The sequence below is a fragment of the Gopherus evgoodei genome, chromosome 7 (genome assembly GCF_007399415.2).
Source record: "Gopherus evgoodei ecotype Sinaloan lineage chromosome 7, rGopEvg1_v1.p, whole genome shotgun sequence".
Lineage (NCBI taxonomy): Eukaryota > Metazoa > Chordata > Testudines > Testudinidae > Gopherus > Gopherus evgoodei.
The window spans coordinates 15,105,967-15,128,340 of NC_044328.1; the positions used below are offsets into that span (position 1 = coordinate 15,105,967).

At 41.2% G+C, this 22,374-nt stretch overlaps 1 protein-coding gene across 1 annotated transcript in view; it reads right to left on the minus strand.

Annotated features, from left to right (window-relative positions):
* The window catches only part of HSPA12A (heat shock protein family A (Hsp70) member 12A), a 78,941-nt gene that overhangs the window by 47,407 nt on the left and 9,160 nt on the right, over positions 1-22,374 (minus strand). Inside the window, exons 2-3 of the mRNA XM_030570365.1 lie at positions 5,416-5,501; positions 2,393-2,520 (exon numbers count right to left, since the gene is read on the minus strand). Coding sequence (XP_030426225.1) covers positions 2,393-2,520; positions 5,416-5,501 — 214 coding nt within the window. The remainder of the gene's footprint in view (positions 1-2,392; positions 2,521-5,415; positions 5,502-22,374) is intronic.

Sequence of the window (22,374 nt, forward strand, 5' to 3'; positions counted from 1 at the left end):
CAGATCCCCTATTTTAACAATTAAAATTAAGAATTTAATTTTTCATTTTAAAACTAATTTACTGTCAAAAATAAATATGCAAACTTACTACTAAATATGGGTCCAAGTCTGCCTCCCATACCTCTCTCTGATCCTTGGTATCTACCTGTCCCCAGCTGGTAGCACCAAGTACCTTCTCATGAATTGCACTGTGGGGTTTCTTGAAGGACCATTGATGAATGGGGCAGAAAGGCTTTTTACAAACTGACCACAGATGTTGAGTGCACAATCAGGACTGTCTGCAGACAGCTTCACTGCTTGTCACATTTGGTTAGCAGCACTGTAGCCCTTTCTACTCCAATTTTCAGACTTCCAGAAGGACGAATAGTAAGTTGCCTCACGCCAAAAGTGATTGCTATAGTTAATATTTTCATACACTCAACTTTCCAAATCATTCACCTTTAGAGCTGAAATTTCCCATAATTTAGTCTCTGCACAAGGATACAATTTACCTTTTCTTTTCTTTAAAGAAATATAGTTTTAGTCAGACTGAAGTCAATTTTGAATTATGGAAAATGAAAAAAAGAAAACACAAAACTTTTCCTTAGGAACTCATTTTCCAGTGCTCTTTTCCTTTTGTGAATCCATCACAGTAGTCTTCATATTTGTGATCACATTATTAGATGCATACATATAAAGTGTGTAGGGGGAAAAGCTGTATTGCATTATATTATTTGAGAAACAATACGTAATCTCATAACTAATACCTATTTTGTATGCATACACGCATATAACTGGTAGAGTTAAGCTTAACTTTCGCATTTTCTGACTTTTGAGTGCTTAACAATCTTAACATTACATTACCAGGGGTTTATGGCAAAATAAATAATTAAATAAATAGTAATAAATTTAAATAGCCCAAATCTTCAAACACTGGCCTCTGTTTTTGAACCAACAATTTGTGGGTGCAAATAACTGCAGTCAAAAAATGTTGTGTGCACAACTGTATACAAGCATAATTTAGGTAAGTGGCCATACCTTAGACATCTACATTACTTGACTTATGGATGCACCGTTAGACGGAAAAAGATCAGATCCCCTTTGCCCTGCTCCAAATGGAAAGCTGCTATAACGGGGAAGAGGGAGTCCAGGGATATTGGGGAACCCCTGGCATAGCTAGCTTTATGCCATTTGCCTCCCTGCACCTCTGGCAGAAGGGGCATCTTAAGGTGTGTCTTACTTTTATAGCCTTTCCCCACTTTTAAGTCAGTTGTAGTGTTCAATGGTCACTGCAACTGGTTGATTCCTTGCTGCTGATCATGGAGGGTCATAGCTACTCTGCTTCCCTGGTAGAACCTTCTCTCTCTCTGTCCATTTCCTCCTACTGAGATGCTAGGAGAGGTAAACTTTGCCCCTTTAAATGAATATGCACAACTTTCTCCTACTTATTTCAGTTAGGGTGCACCTACTGCTCAGAACTGCAAACTGCACCATTACTTAAAATTTAATTAGAGCATCATAAAGCAATGGTATTTCATCTTAAATGCTTCTCTTCAGTATGAAAATATTTAAGGACACCCTTAGCAGTAACCATCATTGTTCTTAGCTCTCTTAACCCCCTCTCTCCCACATCATTCTGCACTGTCTAGAGATGAGGGGTAAAATTTTCAAAAGCACCTAGTGACCAGATTTTCAAATGCATCCAACTGTGCATTTTAGCAAATCTGGCCTCTTAATTTAGGTGCCTAATTGGGAGCTGAACATTTCTGAAAATCTGTCTCCAACTGTGGGTGCTGAACACCTTGGAAAATATGGCCCTAAGTGACTTAGGGGCCTAAGTCACACTTTCACAAGTGACAAGCTCCTAGGTATCTAGGTCTATTTTGAAAATGGGACTTAGAGACCTTGGAAATTTTTGCCCAAGGTTTCTAAATAATAAGATGTGCAGATATGCCAGCTTATACCTGCCAAATTCTGTATGCTACGAGACAAAAGGACAAGGGCCTTGAACCACCCCATGTGCAGTGCTTTCTCTATTAGGCACTTTGGGAAATGCCATTATTAATTTTATAAATATGCATCCTTCATTATGTTAATGTGGATAAGAAAGTCACGACCTCCACAGTTATAACTGCTCCCTGAATGCTTCTGTATACTTAGCCAGAAATTTCTTTCTTTAGTTCACACTATTTTATAAACTTGCGCAATAAGACTCACAGAGAACATGTTTTTGTTTATTATTAAAACAACTAAAATAAGAAAGGGACATAAGAGAAATTTACACCATGAAAGGGGGTTTTCACATCGTTGGCTGTATACAAATCCAGTCATTCCAAACCCATGCTGACCTCAGATGTAGCCACTGCAGATAATATACACTGTCACCAGCTCAGTGCTGCAATGCAGCCCTTACCTCATTACATGAATACATTCTGGCTCCTTGGTGAAGCTGTAGGCGTAGCCACTGGATGTCGTGCCAAAATCAATAGCCACAACAACAAGGAATGACTGTTCTACAGTGTCATTTGCATCAGAGTCCTTCTGTTAAAATAACAGAAACAGAACAGATATCACACTATATCCATACACATTCTTTAATGTAGTTAGATAGCATAACCTACGTTTATTCAAATTCTTAATTTTTACATTTTTATTATGTTAGAAAATGGTGAATGATGCATTATTTATTTACTAGATGATGATTGTTTACTTGTGATCTGAGTTGAGTTCTATTTGGGTGGAAATTAAAATTTAATTAAAAATGCACAAAAACAGAATTTTATTTTTTGGATTATATAAAATCTGACTGCATAAGACAAAAAGTTTATCAAAAGACATTTTGCATTTAAAACTAGCTGATTTAATAAATAAAGGAAGTATTATCTGTAGTTAGTGAATTGAACTGATTATTTCTGATCACAACAGCCTTCTAGATGGTACGTCTCCTCCTCTTAGTTTTCATTCATATACTAGAAGAGAAAAACAAGCTTCTTCAATTCCCAATTGGTTTCTTAGCTTTGAATGAACTAGTCACTGAACTGAACTAGCTGAATAAACAGCGATGAAGGAAATATTCTCTCTCAGCCTGCAGAAGAGGTTACTGCTGTCAAAAAGCTGGGTTAGCACTTCAACAAACCCTGGTTTCAGATGCTTAGCCAGCAACTTCCACCAATTCAGTATTTTCACTTTCTTTAATACTTGGCAGAATACATGTACTGCTTAATATTATTATTTGTCTTTAATTTAAATGATTTTAATAGATTATAATAAATTCAGGCCCTAACCCAGATTGTCAATTTCAAAATTATTGTTGATTTGATTCAAATGGGCTTTTATCCACCCTGAAATAGGGATGGGCAAACAGGCTGTTATTTTGAGATATTCCGATTCAGGGGTCTCCATATTCAGTAGATATTCAGACCCACCATTCCTTCTTTCATTGAAGCCCCTATATCCTAGTAACTGACTCCCTCAAGGGCCACCTAGGTGCCAGAACTTGTTGGAGATTGGTGATTAGGAGTAAGGTCTTGGAGTTCAGAAACATGAAGATTTGGTGGGTAAACTGAGTATCAGGCATCTGGATATTTTCAGACAGCAGTTTGGAAACACTGCTGGGTGCATAGGGCTGATGATGTTTGGGCATTCTGGAAAATGTGCTACTCAGTTCACACAGAGGGCTACCTGATCTTCCCTTCTATAAAATTATGCCTTCATAGTCTAGAAAATGACATTCTGCCACAAACCCTTTACATTTTACAGAACAATGTCAGTGTAGTCTGTGCTGTAAATAACTAAAACCCTGCCTCCAGGGGATTCCTATTTACAACAGAGAACACAGAAAAGAGTCACATCAGGGATGACCTGATGAAGGACTAATCTCAAACTCTGAGGATTCATATCCTTGATTTCTCAAATTATACACTTCACTGGCGCACCATTAAAAGGCTTTGCAGAAGTAGTGCATTCATAGGACAGATAGGAGAAAGAGGCAAAGAGTGGGAGAGTTGAACTATGGGGCCATGGAAAAGAATGCAGAAATCTAAGCAGGGGCTGAGCTGTGAAAAACCTTAAGGTAAGTATTAGCAGCTTTGAACCTGATATACAAAGCTAGACAAAGCTGGGAAAGGGATTCTACAATGGCAGTGTCACGTTCTGAGCACCGCTGTTTTGTGAGTAGTATGTGCAATGCATTACAGTAGAACAGGGGTCGGCAACCTTTCAGAAGTGGTATGCCGAGTCTTCATTTATTCACTCTAATTTAAGGTTTCGCGTGCCATTAATACATTTTAATGTTTTTTAGAAAGTCTCTCTATAAAAGTCTATAATATATAATTAAACTATTGTTGTATGTAAAGTAAATAATGTTTTCAAAATGTTTAAGAAGTTTCATTTAAAATTAAATTAAAATGCAGAGCCCACCAGACTGGTGGCCAGGACCCGGGCAGTGTGAGTGCCACTGAAAATCAGCTCGTGTGCCGCCTTCAGCACGCGTGCCATAGGTTGCCTACCCCTGCAGTAGAATGTGCATTGCATTACAGTAGAACCTCACAGTTACGAACACCGGAGTTATGAACGCATTAGGAACCGGAAGTATTAAAAGCAGCATTTTCTTCTGCATAGTAAAGTTTCAAAGCTGTATTAAGCCAATGTTCAGTTGTAAACTTTTGAAAGAACAACCATAACAATTTGTTCAGAGTTGCGAACATTTCAGAGTTATGAACAAGTTCCATTCACGAGATGTTTGTAACTCTGAGGTTCTACCGTACTTGTGTTGGCAATAGCTGGGGCTTAGCTATAAGGGGTGGAGTATGTCAAAGAAATTAATGTGATTTGTCCGTGTTGAGCAGGAGGGGAGGGGAAGTTAAGATAGGTTAAAGAAGTATCCTTTAATGGAACTTTTTCTGACCTCTCAGGGTGTTCCCCTTAGGCAATTGTAAATGTTTTATTTTTCTTTGTTATGAGAGAAGGAGAGAGAGATAGGACAGAGAGTGTGACACATATGTGTTGAGATCCCAATATAATATAAGTCACTTTTTGGAGAGTGGGGAATATTTCAGTGATTGCTCAAGATCAGACAGCAAGAGAATGACAAAGGTGGGGACAGAAGGGATTGTTTTGTAGAGTGGTAGTGCACCGGCTTATGCAGATGAGTGTCACTTTCCTCTACAACTGTCCTTATATATTTTGGATGGAATTCTGGCTCCCTTGGAGTCAAGGACAAAACTCCCATTGACTTCAACAGAGCCAGGATTTCATAATTTATCTCTTCTTCCTGAACTAGTAGAATTGCTCCTTTAACTTTTTGTATATAAGCTGTGAGTTCTGTAACTGATGACCAAGAGACTGAGGAGTCAGGAGTCCCAAGTTCTTATAGGTGAGACAGGCAGAAGAATATAATGTCAATGCATTATACAACATATATCCTATATTTCTTACCGCAATATGTGATGGAGACAATGGTGTTATTCCTGGATCTCCTAAGCTTTTAGCTGGGGATGAGTAAGCAGGTGTGGAAACTGCAGCTGAAAGAAAATGAAAGAAAACTCTTCAGCAACTGGAGCATATAAAAATGTCTATGCAGCAGAATAAGCAGGTTAGTATAAGAGTAGTTTGCTCTGTCTACCAGTGCACAGTTTGTCTAGTGTGGCAATCCTACCATTAAAGCAACCATAAAGAAGGTAAATTCTATAAAACCAGGCTCTATGAATAATTATGGTAGTTTACTTTGGTTTTTATAAACTAAAAATATTGCTGGTTCTTCTGAAGATCTGCTAGTTGACATGTGTTCCAGGTCAGGTGGGGGCTGTACTGACAGCTAATTTATTATTTGCGTCATCTGATGAATCCACACAGTTCATCCAAATCCCGTAAGTAATCTGGTATAGCAAGCTTTAAACTGAACAGTCGCTTCTAGTATCTCCACTGATGTCACAATTTACAAAGTTGTGCTTTTGGTTTTGAAAGTTTATTTGAGTTCCCTGGTTGAGGGCCCTCCCATATTATGCATCATTTTTTAATGCAACATTATTCAGAAATGTCAGCAGACTCAAAGAGCTGGTACTATGTGCACTTCCACTAATATCTTACAATTAAAATTTAAGAATTCCTGCAAACACAGAAAATGAACACACGATGTGAGATCAAAAAAGACTAATTTCAATAGTAAAAGAGCAGTTTAAATCAATTTGACAATTCCGTAGGAGCAAATTACAATTACTCTGTCATAAGCATTTATTCTTAAACTTTCCCATTGCTCAGTTTCTTCTCTTTAACACATCCACAGTGAAACACATGGTACAGCTGTTATAGTAGTGCTGCAGCAGCACTGGGAGGCAGGAAAGCACCATTAATCTTTGGTTTTGCATACAACATTCAAAATCTTACTTAATAAGCAGAATATCAAGTAATTTGCATAAATACTGAAATATACTATTTTAAAAAAATCATTAAATATTCTTACCCTCACTCTCAGAGCTAAAAATGTACCATGTCAGTCCACTTGTGGTAGAGAACAAAGAGGGTAAAGGCCAAATTTCTGCTCTTAGATTAGAACAGCACTTCTCAGGCTGCTTAAAATATATCTATATTAGACGATTGTATCAGCTACTTTGTTATCTGTATAAATTCCTCCTTGTTCCAAAACATGTGCATCTTGCAATACATACTTGTATGTGTTTGTGTTAGACTTGAAAGGGACATGTTCTGGCAAAAGTGGGAAGGAATTAGCACCATGTTCCTCCTAAGGTCTTTTGATACTTCAAGACTCATCCAATACCCTTTGAAGTCAGTCAGTGCGAGTCTTTCCCTGATGTGAATGGTCTTTAGGATGCTTACTCTGTAGGAAATAAAGTATTCTTTTCCGCTGTTGGCCTATGTGTTTCTAACATTTCTCCATGTTGCTATCCTTTATCCTTACCTGTCCAAATTTCTGTTTTAGTGATCCACATTCTGTGCATATTTTTTCTTATTTTCATATGCTCAATCACAGACTCTTACTGTGTGTGCCTTGTGTGAAACAAAGAAAATCCTATGTGTGAGTATACAGCTTCCTTTGTTTCCCAGAGAGCAATCGATAAATAACCTTTTGATGCACTCACCATGGGGCAAAGTCATGCTTGATGTAACTCCATTCAAGTCATGTAGTTACAGCAGGAATAATTTGGTCCAAGAAGTATAAAAATGGGGGAATATATACACAGATACAAATGTAATCTCTAATCAATAAAAAAATGCTGAGCTGAGAACAAGGGGCTGCAACAGAAAGTAGAAAATGTATACAACAGAGAGAAACTGATTTATATGCTTTCATTTACCAAAATGTTTAAAATCAATTGTCCATGAGTCTCAGCCACAGAATGCTCTTCAGAATGTCTTTCTAAGGACCTGATCTACAGATGTGCCAAACACCCACCACTCCGGTTAAAGTAAACGGGAACTGCAAGTGCTCAGAACTGCTGAAAAATTAGGCCTTTGGTCATTTTAAACCTGCGAAAATAAACCCATCACTGCATCTGAGTATGTTTAAAAACACACACAAACAAAAACAGATCAAGTCCCCTGTGATGACCCCGTTGATTCATCCCACCAGCACCACGTGCCAGCAAATACCTGAGTAAATAGAGAAACCTTATACTGAGCCTTGGGCTTTACTGGAGCAAGACAGGGAAAGAATTCCAGAGCCTGGAACCACCTTGCAGGACTCAGCACTAATATAGCAAACTGAACTTTTAGTCAAACCTTACTATTTATTGTGTAAGTACAGCATAAAGAGCCATTCTAATTTTGTTGCAGGCAGCAGTTTCATTATGACATTTACAAACAGCATAAATAATCTGATGACATTTCCTAATGCTCCTGACAAGCTGTTTGCAATGACAAGGAAAACTTTAATAATCTGAATTATGGCATAACAAAGTGGCACAGATATTACCAGAGAGTTGCAATGCGAATGAATGAATGCAGTTTATGATACCGGGGAGCCAGAAAAGGTGTTTATAGAAAGAGGCTGCAGGAATCCAGCCTCTCACACTCCATTCATCTTTGGATTAATGGTAAGTGTTTCAGTACAAGTACGGAAATGATTTGCTAACCAGTGAATGATTAATTATGCGTAGGAACTTTGCAGCACAAGATTTCATCTGTCAAAAGGACCCGACTGAAATGTTTTAAAATATACTGGGGTTTGCATATTTTATTTTTACAATGTTAGCCTCATACTGTCCTTTTGGGGGAAATATTGTGGCAAAATTTTACAAGTCTGGTCTTAATAGTAGAAAAGACAGTGAAGGCTTAGGAAGGTTCTAGTATTTGGGAATGTGTTTTGTAGCCACAGAACCCTGACTGAGAGTTCTTGCAAAGGAACAGGGAGCAGGAAGAGGAGATGGTTAATAAGAATTACAGGCCACGCGGTTAAGCGGCAATAAAAGATGAAGCCAGAACTTGGGGGGGTGTTTTCTCCATTAAAAAAAACTTTATTCTGGATAGTGCCATGAGATATAGAATAATAGTCCTTTTAAATGGGATATTTATAAAAGAAAATGTTAAATTACAGACACAAGCAAACAGACATTCACACAGTTCAAGTTCCAGATTCATCACCCTTGTTTATCAGGGACATATCTTTTATCACATTACATAGCACACAGACATCTAGTGGCTGAATGATATATGGTAAACAAATATTTAATCACTGATAGCTTGAAAATTGCTCACCTAAGGCAGTTGCAAGAGTCTGGTCATAGGTCCAGATTGAAATCTGGACTACTACAAGTCCCCGAAACAAACTATTAACATTTAAAATAAAAATAAATTTAGTTAAATTGGGATGCAACCTTCTTGCATGGACATTTTTAACTCAGTTACAGAGTGGCTGAAATCAATTTAGCTTTATCAGTGTTAGCCTCTCTCAAAATGAGTTAAGAACATCGACACAAGTGATTTGTACAGATTTAACTCAATCTATTTTGAAACTGATTTGATTATAACAGTGAAATTTCTGAGTTTCCAGAAACATCAAAAAGTTATTTTGTTATGGGATTTGGAAGCCAGAGTTCCTCACATGAAGCTTTTAACATCTACCAATTTCATTAACTCTACTGCAGTTGCACGTTTATTTCTTATTGTAATTTCCACATTTTGTTCCACGCTGTTTCAAAATCTGGGTAAAACTCAGGAAGCCAAATGCTCCTGGACTTTGACCTTTTTTTTTTTTTTTTTTTTAAATAAAAGAGAATCTACATTGGGGTGGGCAAACTTTTTGGCCTGAGGGCCACATCTGAGTTGGGAAATTGCATGCAGGGCCATGAATGTAGCGCTGGGGCAGGGGGTTGGGCTGCGGGAGGGACTGTGGGTGGGGGTACAGCGTGCAGAAAGGGGCTCAGGGCAAGGGGTTGGGGCAGAGGAGGGGTGTGGGCTGTACGAGGGGGCTCAGGGAAGGGGGTTGGGGTGCAGAGTGTAGGAGGCGGCCCAGGACAGGGATGCAGGGAAGAGAGAGAGCGAGCTCAGGGCAAGGGTTGGGGTGCAGGAGGGGTGTGGGGTTGGGATGCAGGCAGGGTGCAGCACGGAACTCAGGGAAGGGCGTTGGGGCATGGGGTGCAGGAGGGGTTTGGGCTCTGGCCTGGCGCTGCTTACCTGGAGTTGCTCCAGGGTGGCAGTGGCGCGCACAGGGGCCATGGCAGGCTCCCTGCCTGCCTGCCCGTCCTGGCCCCGCACTGCTCCCAGAAGCAGGCAGCACCATATCCCTGTAGCCCCTGGGGGAGGGGGTTGGACTCCGCGCTGCCCTCGCCTGTGGGTACCTCCCTGAAGCTCCCATTGGCTGCGGTTCCCCGGCCAATGGGAGCTGTGGGGGGATGTACCCACAGGCAAGGGCAGCGCATGGAGCCCTCTGCCCCTCTCTCCCCCCACCATGGGCCCCAGGGACATGGTGCCGGCCGCTTCTGGGAGCAGCGTGGGGCCCATAGCGCCAAGGGAGTGGCAATCCCGTGGGCCAGATCCAAAGCCTCGATGGGCCGGACCTGGCCCGTATGCTGTAATTTGCCCACCCCTGGCCTCCCCCCATGGTTTGTCATTTGCACCAGTGCAAAGCAAATATAAAATATTATCCAATGACGATTATATTGTTTGAGACACATAGCGCAGAGACGTAAGTGATGACACAAGGTGGAGAATCAGGTTTCACATACCTAACAGGCAGCATGGAGTTCTACCTTTGAGCTTCCAGATGCAGGAGTTGAGAAGAGGACACCGGTATTCAAATTCAGATCTTTTCATACCATAGTGCCTCAGCAAATAAATCAGCATCAGTCAAAATACATTTTCAGCTTTTTAATAGTCTACCAAAGACCAGATTATCCTCAATGGGAGTAGTCCCATTGACTTCAACATAACTTGTATGAGTTAGAGTTGCAGTGTCTAGCCCACAGTCATCAAAACGAAATGGCTTTAGTCCACACAATTTTTTCTATGCTGGCTGCATTTTTGTTCAGATACAAAAACTCTGGCAACCACATTTCAGCACACAAAGTACACTACACTTGTGCACATTATCTGTGTGCTGCCTATTTACTGATCATTTATTATGGTTTGAGAATATACACATGCCTATACATACACATACATATATAAACATGTATATATGTAAACATGCATACACACATGTGCAAGGAGAACAAAACAGCAGATGTATAATATGGGAAAATACACAGACTCAAAAGAACACCTTGGAAAATCGAAGAGCTGCAGAAAGAGAATTAGGATAGAAAGGAGAAAAAAGAAGAAAAACCATAAATGTGTGGTATCTGCCACCCTCCTCATCTAGTGCAAAGAATACTTTATATTCTTGCTCATTTTTATATACAAAAATTCATCCCATATCTCCTGAAACTTGATCAGATGTTAATTCAGTGTATCAGCTCAAGAGTGTGGTATATTGAAAACTGTAAAAATTATAAGCTCTCACTTTAAAGGCTGGTCCTGCTTCCAGGCTAGGGGGCTCTATAGTGAATTGAGAGATCTTGGCCTAGAAGACCCAGTCTGAAGAAGAACCAACTTACAATAAAGTGTCATGAGTTCTGTTTCTCTGCTTTAGGGAGCAGCCTGTTTTGGTTCTCTCTGTTTTTGATTCTTGTGTGTTCTGAATTCTAAGAAATGAAGCAGTGTTAAATTGCAAGCTTCCAGCAAGGCAATTGTATGTTTTCATCTAATGTCTTTGCATGTATGATGTAAACATGACAAGAGGAGACTATATTGCCCATGCACTGAAGCCAAATTTTTAATATTCATATTTATATATTTAAAGGCATAATGCATACAAAAAGCAATTTGTCTTTACTTTGTATTTTATCCTGAAGAGTATCTAGCTTGAGAGCCTCAGCTGACTGCAACAGTGGCAGAATGACATGTAGGTCAGTTATGAAATAAAACCAACACCTTAATCTTCACCTGGAAAGCAATATGCAGCCAATGCATATCGCAGAGCGCTAGTGCTGTGCATCTCCTGAGAGATAAACCACTGGATAAGTGATGCACCAATCTTCACAAGCATCCGTTTTAGACTTGACTTAAGGTGCAGTCCAATGCAGTTATTTAATCTTTAGGCAACAAAGGTACAGATGACAATGGTGAAGTCCACATCTGAAATAAACCCTCACAATTTCCTGACCAGATAAAGATGAAATAAGGGAGACGTAGTCCCAGATGTAACTGGATCCTGACCCACTGATGGCTTTGGAGTTCAGGCAGTACCAAGCTCTCTGCCAAGGCAATGGAGGGATCAGTACATAAGAGAGTTGGGGCAGCTAACCCCACTGAGATGAGCAGCCACATTCTGCACAAGTTGGAGCCCCTGCACTGTTTCCCTGTTCAGTCCCAAACACAGCAAGTTCCAACAATTTGATCAGAAAGTGACTGACACATGGATCACTACACCCAGATCTTCATCTGGGCGTTAGAGGAAGATTTACCTAGCAAGCTGCACACAGGAGAATGCTTTTTCCACTACTACTACCTCATCCTCTAGGCTCAGTGGTGGGCTGAATATGGCCCTGAGGCAATGACTTCTTTGACAAATGGCAGGATGGATAGGGAAGACATGGTCATAGCTAGATAGTCCCCTTTTTACCAGCACCACCTCAGTTTGATCCAGCTGTTCTTCTAGGCATTCTGATCTCCTTGTCATGGCACTAACTGCATCTGTGGACAGTGAGATACACAACTTGGTACAACTGGTATATAACTGTCAGTGGAACTTGTGGCCTTCATCCACCTCTTCAGATGGTCTCATGTGGATGTGGACAATGGAGACAGGATGGATCCCTGCAGAATTCTGAAGGTGAGGACTTTTTGAAAGGAGAAGGGTCTCTCATTCTCTGGGACCTGTTGGAGAGGACTGACTGGAGCCATTTCAGTGCTGGGCCATCTACTCCAGCTATATCACGTGGATGGGTCAGTAGCATCATGTGGATGGGTTAGTAGCACCTTGTGGAGTTGAAAGCAGCAGAGGTTACTAGTATTACTCTTCCCATTAAAAGCATCGTTATTTGTAGTATTTGATACAAGAACAGCTAGTCACCACAGGTCTAGCCATAGGATATGCACAATGTCAGAATCGCTGCTCACTGTCTTTCAAACTGCACCCAATGAAAGCTACGTCAGAAAAAGAATATGGCTCTAACAGGAAATGAAAAAGGTTAAGAAGTTCAGAATTAACCATCCTCTTGTACCTGAGTTCTCCAGTGCCTTCCTTAGCTCCCTGATGGAGTATTGTGCTTGCCTTCAAGAAAAGCCCTATGGAAATATAAAAGGATTCTATAGGAACTATTTTAATAGTCTACAGAATGTAATGGAAAATAATATCCATTCTACTGGCTTTTTAACCATCTTATAGAATTTGATAATGATAGTTTTCTAGAGAATAGTTTTCTATTAAACTATATAGAATAGTTCAAACCAAAAATAAATATATAAATAAAATGCTAGAGAAAAAGCTATAATTGTCTATTATATTCTATAGGACTCTCCATAAAAACAGATTTTAGAGGACCCATAACTGCGTCATTCTCTTTCTTGTCATCTGTCAATCTTCTAGTGTTCCATAAATGAAACTCTAGATAGATGACTATCATTTCACTATGATGGGATTCCATTTATCTTAATCTCTGAAGTCTTTAGGAATTTTCCCCTAGATGATTAGTTCAAGGCAGTAAGCTTGTAAATGCCGTAAGTAAGTAATAGAAATGATGCTAATGCTAGGTATAAATTATTTTAACCAAATGCACAGACTATTTCCTCCTTCATTAGATTCAATATGTTGTTTTCTCTTTATTGCATTCTTTTGATACGTAAGGCACCAATGGCAGATTTTCTGCTTCACATATTGGGGAAATCGCTCATTTCAACAGCAAAGTAGCATGCCATAACAATGCATTCAATCTCAGCAGGAGGTTCCTCACAACCTCAAGTTTAGACAACAGATAAGCTGAAGATTTTGCAAGTGCATAAAGGTTTCTAAATAAGAATTTCACCAGACAAACGGAAGCAGTTGTTCAGCTGGTGGGGCATGCTGTTAACCAGCACAATATACTGCAATCAGAACAGGTTTAGGAGCATCATGGAATGTGCCTCACATCACCAGCTTACAGAGATGTAAAGAAGCAACTTAAAAACATAAACAAACATGGCATTTTTATTAGGTACTGACAGAATCCCAAGATTTCCTTCAGATCACTAGCATGGAGTTGTTTATGCTCTTACTGTGGTCCTTTTAGAAATATGCTTCATAAAGAAAGCTTAGGGCCTTGGGAGTAGCACACTCTTCCAGAACCTGATCCGTGAGGACCCCCGCCTATAAAGCCTACTACTGAAATCATGGAGGGTGAACAACTAGGAACTTACACTGATTTGAAACTCTTATTACTGTCGTAGCACAAAGAACTGGGGATGGGTTCTTGTGACATATTCTCTCTAAATGAAACCATGCTTAACATCTAAAGCCCTCCTATGGTGGTGAGTCCCAGTGTTTGAACCTCAAAGTCAGCTGGGCCCACCATGATTCTGCAGGGACAGCCATACATATCAAATGCCTGCTACCCACACTCATACCCACTTCTGAATTAATAAAACGATCAATTCTGCTCCCTATTTCATTTCTGCATTTCTAAAATTTTAGTTCCATTATTAAGAAGCATACACAGGATTGTATTCATGTAGTAAACTATTGTATTTTCCTTAACATTTATTTATTACTACAGACCACTGGTACAATATAAAGAATTACAATCTGCTATTGTACTATATTAAAACAATTGTTAAAACAGTTAGCTTTTGTTTAAAGAGACACTATCCAGAAATATACCCATCAGATTTTTCTATTTAACAAGCTCTTACCATATTACAGAGTAAGCATCATTACAAAGCCTATAATACGGTATGTCATTTCTAGAGATTTTAATAAATTGACTAAAATCCCTATATACTCACCTATATACTAGACCAGGCTTGTCTATCAAATGTTAATATTAAAAAAAAAAAAGGACAAGTCTGCTGGTTTTGTTGCAGATGAATGTGCTTTGTCTGAGTGTTGAAAAAAAAAAGTAACCAAATATCTTAGTATCTATCTTTCCTCTATTCTACTGCATACGTAATTGGCATATTAATTTTTCCATTACCACAACCTCACATATTTTTTGAGACATTCCTCTATTGGGCTATTTTTCTCTTTTTCAGTGAGAGGCTTCCAATAGCCAAGCAGCTACTAGCAAGGATTAATTCTTTTTCCTGTTATGTGACCATTTCAGCTAGAGAGCCCTAAAAGGATTACCAAAGGATCATTTGGTAAATATCCAACAATTTGTGGTATTTGGTTATGGACTGCTTCTCAACACTCTGTAATGCCTGGACATGTCCACCATATATGCATAAAAGCTGCTCTTTCACCACAATTTCTCCCACATTTATTCCCATTCAATCTCTATATATCTTTTAACCTAACTGGTGTGAAGTACCATCAAAACAGGATCTTAAAGACATTTTCTTTTATTATGCTATAGACTGAGGTTGCTGGTACTCTTTTCCAGCTCAAACCTCATTCCTCTTGGGCAATTTGTCCTGGTCCTTTACCTAGAGTGTCATATTTGGATTTTTTTTGTTAGGAGAGTTGCTTGCAAAAATTCATATACATTAGTGACAATTTTTTGTTTCTTAATTGACACGATGCGATAACGTCTATTAAAGTTAACTGTCTAAAAACTTGAGATATATAATGCCTTACTTGAAATACTGATACCAGGAGAGAGAGGGCCAGTTAAAGTTAGTTTTCATCTCTAAATAAGTTAGAAAAGTTCCTCTACTGAACAGCTAGCTAACCAGGTGTATTCCATGTGTATTCAATCTTTGAAGATCTCTGGTTCATGATTTGGTTTAAGATCTGGATTATTTGCAAGGCTGTCATTGGTGAGGAAAAAGAACTTAACTCTAGCTCAATCACAAACACATGGAGTAGCCTTTGCTAAATAGGCATATCAATTTCTGGATGGCATGATTTTTTATTAATCTGTGTTAGCCTAGCAATGTTTACACTGCCCCAATTTCCTATTCAATAAGGGCCCAGTGTTTGACTGGGTTAAAAAGCCCCAGTCCGCTATTGGTTTGAACCAGCTGGCTTGACAGTACCACAGAATATTTGGAACAATTAGCCCAGCCTGTTTAATGGGGTTGTATAAAGTATCTGCATTCACTCTTGATCTTTTCTTATTCCTTATGAATTTTAACAATGTCCTTTGTATTCCTGCTAGGATTTTATCTGGAATAAACACAGAAAGTTTTTTAAACAATTATTATTACTAGCATTGCCTTCGAGCTGAGAGGCCCCATTATGAGAGGTTCTGTACAAAGATATAATGGGAGACTAGCCTTGCCCTGAAAAATTTACAATCTAAAAAGATTTTGTGGATTTTAAAGCCTGAAGGGATCATTATGATCATCTCATGCAACTTCCTTCAAAACCCAGGCAACAGAATTTGACCCAGTAGCTTCTGCATGAAACCCATATCTGGCTGAGCTAGAGCATATTTTTAGAAAGACATCCTATCTTATTCAAAGACTTCAGGTAATGGAATTAAATTGTTCCAAAAAATGACAGATATAAAAAGACAAAACAGACTAAAAAGTGAGAGCAGAAGCCCAGAGAGTTCAATGATCACACAGCAGGTCAATGAAGGTGCCAGGAACAGAACCTCAGTCACCCCAAACTCCCAAGTCCAGTGCTCAATCCTCTAGACCATAGGGTCTCACAGTAAAGTAAGTACAAACTGCAATTCAAAACTCTTTTGACTCATTTTAACTATCTAGAGAATTTTCCTGGAAGCAAAGCCGGGTGAGTCTGTATAGTTCACATTGTCAGTGATGTTCGCACAACAGGAAATGCAGGATTTACTACATGGCTGTTTGGGAAGCAACACAGCTGGCAAAAACTGTATTGAGGCAGACAATATTATTCGGTTACACTTAAGTAAAGTATTGCTGGGATACTACCTCACCTTAAATACAAGATTGAACGCAAAATGTCAGAGCTTACAAAAGTGTCACAACAACCTGGCACAATCTACAGCCTGGAGGGTTTTAGTGCAGACACAAAAATGCTTTGAAAGGAAAAAAGGGAAAATCAAAAAGAGACAGAAATACAAAAATTAAAAACATTTCAATATATAAATGAAAAGAACATATTCAGCATAAAAAATAAATACTTCCTGCTCTCAGTGCAGTCAACGAGTGTTGCTATTAACTTCAATGAAAATAGGGTAAGGTACTTTATTTTAAACATCAGCAGGTTTCCCACCTTATTTCTTGAAGAGTACAATACCTTTCACTTCCATGGAGATTGCCCCAGCTAATGACCATTCCAAATCTAGGTTTTCTGTTAACTTTTCATAATAATCAATCAATCAGCCAGAATACTGCTGTGCAATCTCACTGATTGCCTTTAACACACTATTACTGTGCTCTAAATGCTAAGATATCTGCACAGTTGAAGTAAACATCTACAAATAAAATTTGTCTCACCAGAACCAATGCCTTTTCCTGTTTATTATAACTACTCTGCTTTGGATCATTTTTATGACTCAACCCAGGAGCCACATCTATGCTCTTTCATCAAGTATTCTCAAGATCTTTTCAGTTTTACACTGTTATTACCAGAAAGAATTTTGGATTCGTACAACCTCAATGTATTTGCTATGGGTGATAATCCTGTGCAGATAGCTAACTTAATCAGAGTTTAAGTGGACCACTGGCTTTGTGTTGGCACACTGCTCAGAGGTGAATTTCACCCTCTCTGAGATCTTGTCTTCTTGAAGGAACACAGAATTCAGCCCAGTGATACCTTGGAGGCTGGATGAAAAAGAACAATCACGCTCCTCCTTTGCCATCTCCCACTCACACCTGTTGTCATACTGTACCCTATGCCTGGCACCTTTTCTGCGCACCAAGCAACCTCCTTTTCCCCCTGAAAACTCCCTCAAACTCACTTCCTTCTGGCATCCCTGCACTATAATCTCCAATCAGGCATTACCTTTGCCCACATCTTCATAAAAAACAAGCAACCTCCTCTTTCCCCCCAGTAAATAGAAAACACAAAGAAACAGAATCCAGATGTTGTGTAAAACTATCCTCTCCTAAGTGCAGTTTCCTGATGTTCATTCTCCTCATTCCATCTCTCATCATATCATCCAAATGGCTTAGATTGCAAGCTTTTCAGGACACACTGTATGCCCTAATTTTTTTCCATGCAAACCTGGGCTGCTAGATAAATATATGCAGTGTTACTGTAGCCATGTTGGTCTAAAGATATCAGAGACACAAGGTGAGTGAGGTAATATATTTTATTGGACCAACTTCTTCTGCCGGTGAGACAAGCTTTTGAGCTACACAGAGCTCTTCCTGATCTGAAGCATTACATATAAAGCAAGAGATTTGGTATAGAAAATACAACTAATGTGAACAAACAGAAAACTACTCTGGATGTATTGTTTACTATCTTTTGCTGATTAGTCACTTACTCAGCTTTCACCACAATTGTTAGATGAACACAAAAACTTCTGTCATTCACTAAACAGAATGACATCAATTACTTTTGCGTCTTTAAATGTGCATTATATTTGGAAACATTTTCCCTTTCACAGTTTTTGGGAATACCAAAGATGCTCTTGGATCCAGATAAAAGCAAAAATATTATAGAAGAAAAGTAGAACAGGCTAGTATGGAAAAGTCTAACTGTGAAAAGCAATAAATAAACAAACAACAGATGGTCACATGGCAATGAGAGTTATCAGTAAAGCCCTTGACATTCTACAAAGCTAAAAGTCCTACATTTGCTCACAGATGGGGAAATAAGAGAATGTCAGCAGTTGCAGAAGGACAAGGATGGTGTCAAATTTCAACATTCATTGGCAGAGCCAACAGTGAGTCTGTAGACTAGGATTAGGGGGTTAGTATCTAAGTGACATCTCATAGCAAAAACAAGAACTAACATATATTATCTTTATTGCCTGTTTATGATACTGAAAATGTTTCAGCAAATGGATTTTTTGGTAACAAGTGGTATTAATAGTTGTAGATCTCAGAAGAAAATAAACTACATTTGAAAGCATGATGCAGCGGCAGAAGACAGCAGACCCTTAAGACACATGGAAGAATACTCCATTAAATTGTTGCAACTCCAAGCAGTTGTATATTAGAAACCAAGGACATGTCTTCACGCTAAATTGGCGCTGCTGCGATTGGTGCAGTGGTGTCAGTTTAGCACATTGGATGAAGATGCACTATGTTGACGGGAGCACATTCTCCAGTTGACGTAATTAATCCACCTCAATGAGAGGCGGAAGCTATGTTAGTGGGAGAGCATCTCCTGCCGACATAGCACAGTGTAGACACCACATCAAGTCAATGTAAGTTATGTCACTCAGGGGGGTGGCTTTTTCATACTCCTGAGCAACGTAGCTTATAATCAACTTAAGCGGTAATGTAGACAAGGCCCAAACATGCCTGTGTAGTTCCTGTATTGTGCCATCACTGTAATATCCAAGTGCCTTAGCTATATCAGGCAACAAGTTTTGAATCAGGCAAAAGTTATTGACTAAGCAGATGAAAGTTACATCTCTACAGTTGGGAGATGCGAAGAAGTTGATAAGCCTAAAAACATAAGGGGAACAGAGCTGACTAAGTGGGAGCGCTATTACAAAGACTTATTTCGTGAACGTAACAGTTCCATGAGGAGAATACTGGAAGCTTTTGTAAACTGCAGTCCCTACTGTTTTGATTACAGTGTGTGCGCTCTTCGAAGGTATCCATGGAAACTTAAGAAAGAAGTGTTAGATTTGTTAGATCTATTTGGCACAGGGAAATGGGGCTAATTGCCAGTCTGTCTGGTACAACTACAGCTATTTAAATCTTTAAGAGTGGAGACAGCTAAGATGAAATCCAACAGATCAAACAGTTAGCAGATAGACCAGGAATACATTTCCCACCTAACCCGGTAGTATAGGACATCAAGAACATTTTAAAGAAATTGTGATATTTAAGTTATCATACTTGGTGTTACAGACAACCAGCCCAGTCCCTACAGCGAACACGGATAGCTCAAATTCTCCACTCGCTCCCAAGATAAAGGATGCCAATACCTGGTGTCACGTGACATAAGACCATGAAGAAGAGGGCAGCATAGGGAACACTGGATGGTACAAGGAACTGGAGATCCTCCCAATGGAGAGAGAGTAGGTGAATGACATGCTCTACGCATCCCCATCTTCCAGTGGAGAGAGGGAGTGGGTGAGTGGTGCCCAAACCCCAGCAGAGAAAGTAGGAGTGTGGGATAGATGATCTAAACCCCCAGAACGTGAGAGAATGCAGGCGATGCTCCCAGAAGATGCTGTGGGGCATGGGGCATGGTACAGATTTCCCCACACTGATCCTTCACTGAAAGGTAATAAACAGTGGGCCTCTAGGTTTCTTCTTCCAAAAAGGCAACTGCAGGTAGGACAGTTCATTGAGGGAGTTTGGGGGATGGAGGAATATGGGTTTTCATGGGTGGGATGATGGCATCCACATGGTCAGTTAAGCATGTATCGTTCTGGGTGCTTATCTGAACCCCAAACCTTTTAAAGGTCCTTCTAGCAATTTTAAAATAACTTAAAAGTTCAGCAAGATATACAGAACAATTCTTTAGAGCAGTGGTGGGCAATCTGAAGCCTGCAGCTCCCATTGGATAGAAATGGTAAACCACAGCCACTGAGAGCTGAGGGGGCCATGCCTGCGGATGGTCAATGTCAGCAAGATGTCTTGGGGCCCGCAATCCGATTACTATGACAGGCTGTATGAGGCCTGCAGGTCACCCAGCACTGCTTTAGAGTCTCTGGGTCTTGGCTCCTGGGTCTTTGGAGAATTGCTGCTGGAAACAATAATGTGTGTAGGCAACAATGGAAGGGAGAAAAGGAACAGAGTTCACCCTTAACATGTGGAGTGTTACTGTTAAGGATTCTCTTTTAACTATAGCTGTGAGTAGGGAATTTCCAGTAGTGTTGGGTAAACTATGCTTTGTGTAGTCTGGAAATCAGATTCTGGCCCCAAATCCAGAGCCTTTGAGCTGTCACAGTGGCTCTAAAGGGCAAATAAAGCTGTCTTCCTGGCTTTGGTCCCAATTCTTCACTGTCTTGCATGCTATATACAGTCATTTTCACCTGTGCAAAGTGTCAGGTCCTCTGCAGTGACCAAGTTGTGCTCAATGCTGGGGGCATGGGGGCACAGGGGTGAGAGCTAGGGGAGGGACAGCCACTTTTGTGGCTGCGGGATCCTGGAGCTGCAGAGAGTCAGTCTAGACCCTGGTGTAATTTATCACAGCCTCAAGGTTGCTCAAAGTTATAATCTCAGTTAACTGGCTTTAAAGCTGCCGTGACACCACAGCAGTGCAAATCAGCCATAACGAAGCCAAGGATCTGGGACAGTGAGTGTGAAGTGGGTAATGTAACACACTGCCAGACAGGGCTGGCTTTAGGAAGTGCGGGGCCCAATTCGAACATTTTCGGCGGGGCCCTGGCAAGGATGACTAAAAAAAAAAAAATAAAGTGTAAAAAAAAAAAGCCTTTTATTTCTTCCATGTATTATTTACTTTACATAACTATATAAATAATACAATTATATATTATGTACATTGCATCATATATGCTGTTGATTGCTTATTAATGACTGCCATTTCACATGTGTGGGTCCCTGCCACTCCCTGTGGGTGTGCACATGGGTGGGTCCCAGCTGCTCCCTACCCCCCCATTGAAGCAGGTGTGAAGGGTTACTGCCCTGGGAACTGCAGGGCAGCAGTGGACATGAGGCTGGTTGGAGGCAGGGCAGGGGCTGACTGGAGGTAGGGTCTAGCTGCAGGCAGGGCAAGGGGTGCAGGGCTGGCTGGAGACAGGGGGGTGTGGGGTGGGCTGGCTTCAGGCGAGGCCGCAGGGGGATGCAGCAGGGGTTGAGAGGGCTGGAGACAGAGGCGTGTGGAACTGGCTGGCTTCAGGCAGGGGGGTGCTGCAGGGATTGGCTGGAGACAGGGCAGGGGGTGCGGGGATGGGTGTGGGCAGGGCGGGCAGGGTGTGCAGGGCTGGTGCGGGCAGGGCTGTGTGTGGGGCTGGCTGGCTTTGAGCAGAGCCACAGAGGTGTGTGGCAGGGGTTAGCTGGATACAGGGCAGGGGGTTTGGCAGGGGCTGGCTGTGGGCACGGGGTGCAGAGCTGGCTGCAGGCAGGGGGGCAGGGCTGGTGCGGGCAGGGCAGGGGGTGCAGCAGAGGCAGCTGGAGCCCCCGCCCTTTAAATAGACCCCAAGGCTCCCGCTATCCCAGGGCTCTGGGGGTTATTTAAAGGGCCTGGGGCTCCCCTGCTTCTACCCCCCTCGGACCTTTTAAATAGCCGCGGGAGCCCTGGAGAATACATGGGGGTGTGGGGGCTCCGGTGGCTATTTAAAGGATGGGGTGGCAGAGGCAGCTGGAGCCCCGGCCCTTAAATAGCCCCCGGAGCCCCCGCTATCCCAGGGCTTTGGGGGCTATTTAAAGGGCCCAGAGCTCCAGCCGGGAGAGCAGGGCTGCAGGGTAGGGCTTGCGCTCTGGCCGGGGCTGCAGGGGCGGTTTGCCCCGCTCCGGCTGGGGCCGCGGGGCGCCTTGCCCCGCTTCGGCTGGGGCTCCAGCCGGGACAGAGGGGCTTGCTGCGCTCCGGCTGGGGCTCCAGCTGGGAGAGCCGGGCTGTGGGGCAGCCGCGCTCCCATCGGCGCTTTGATCAGGGGAGCGGGGCCATGGAAGACCCCAGAGCAGATTGCAGCTGGGGTAATTAAAAAAAATTTAAAAGGCGCTTAAGGCGTGGGGCCCTCT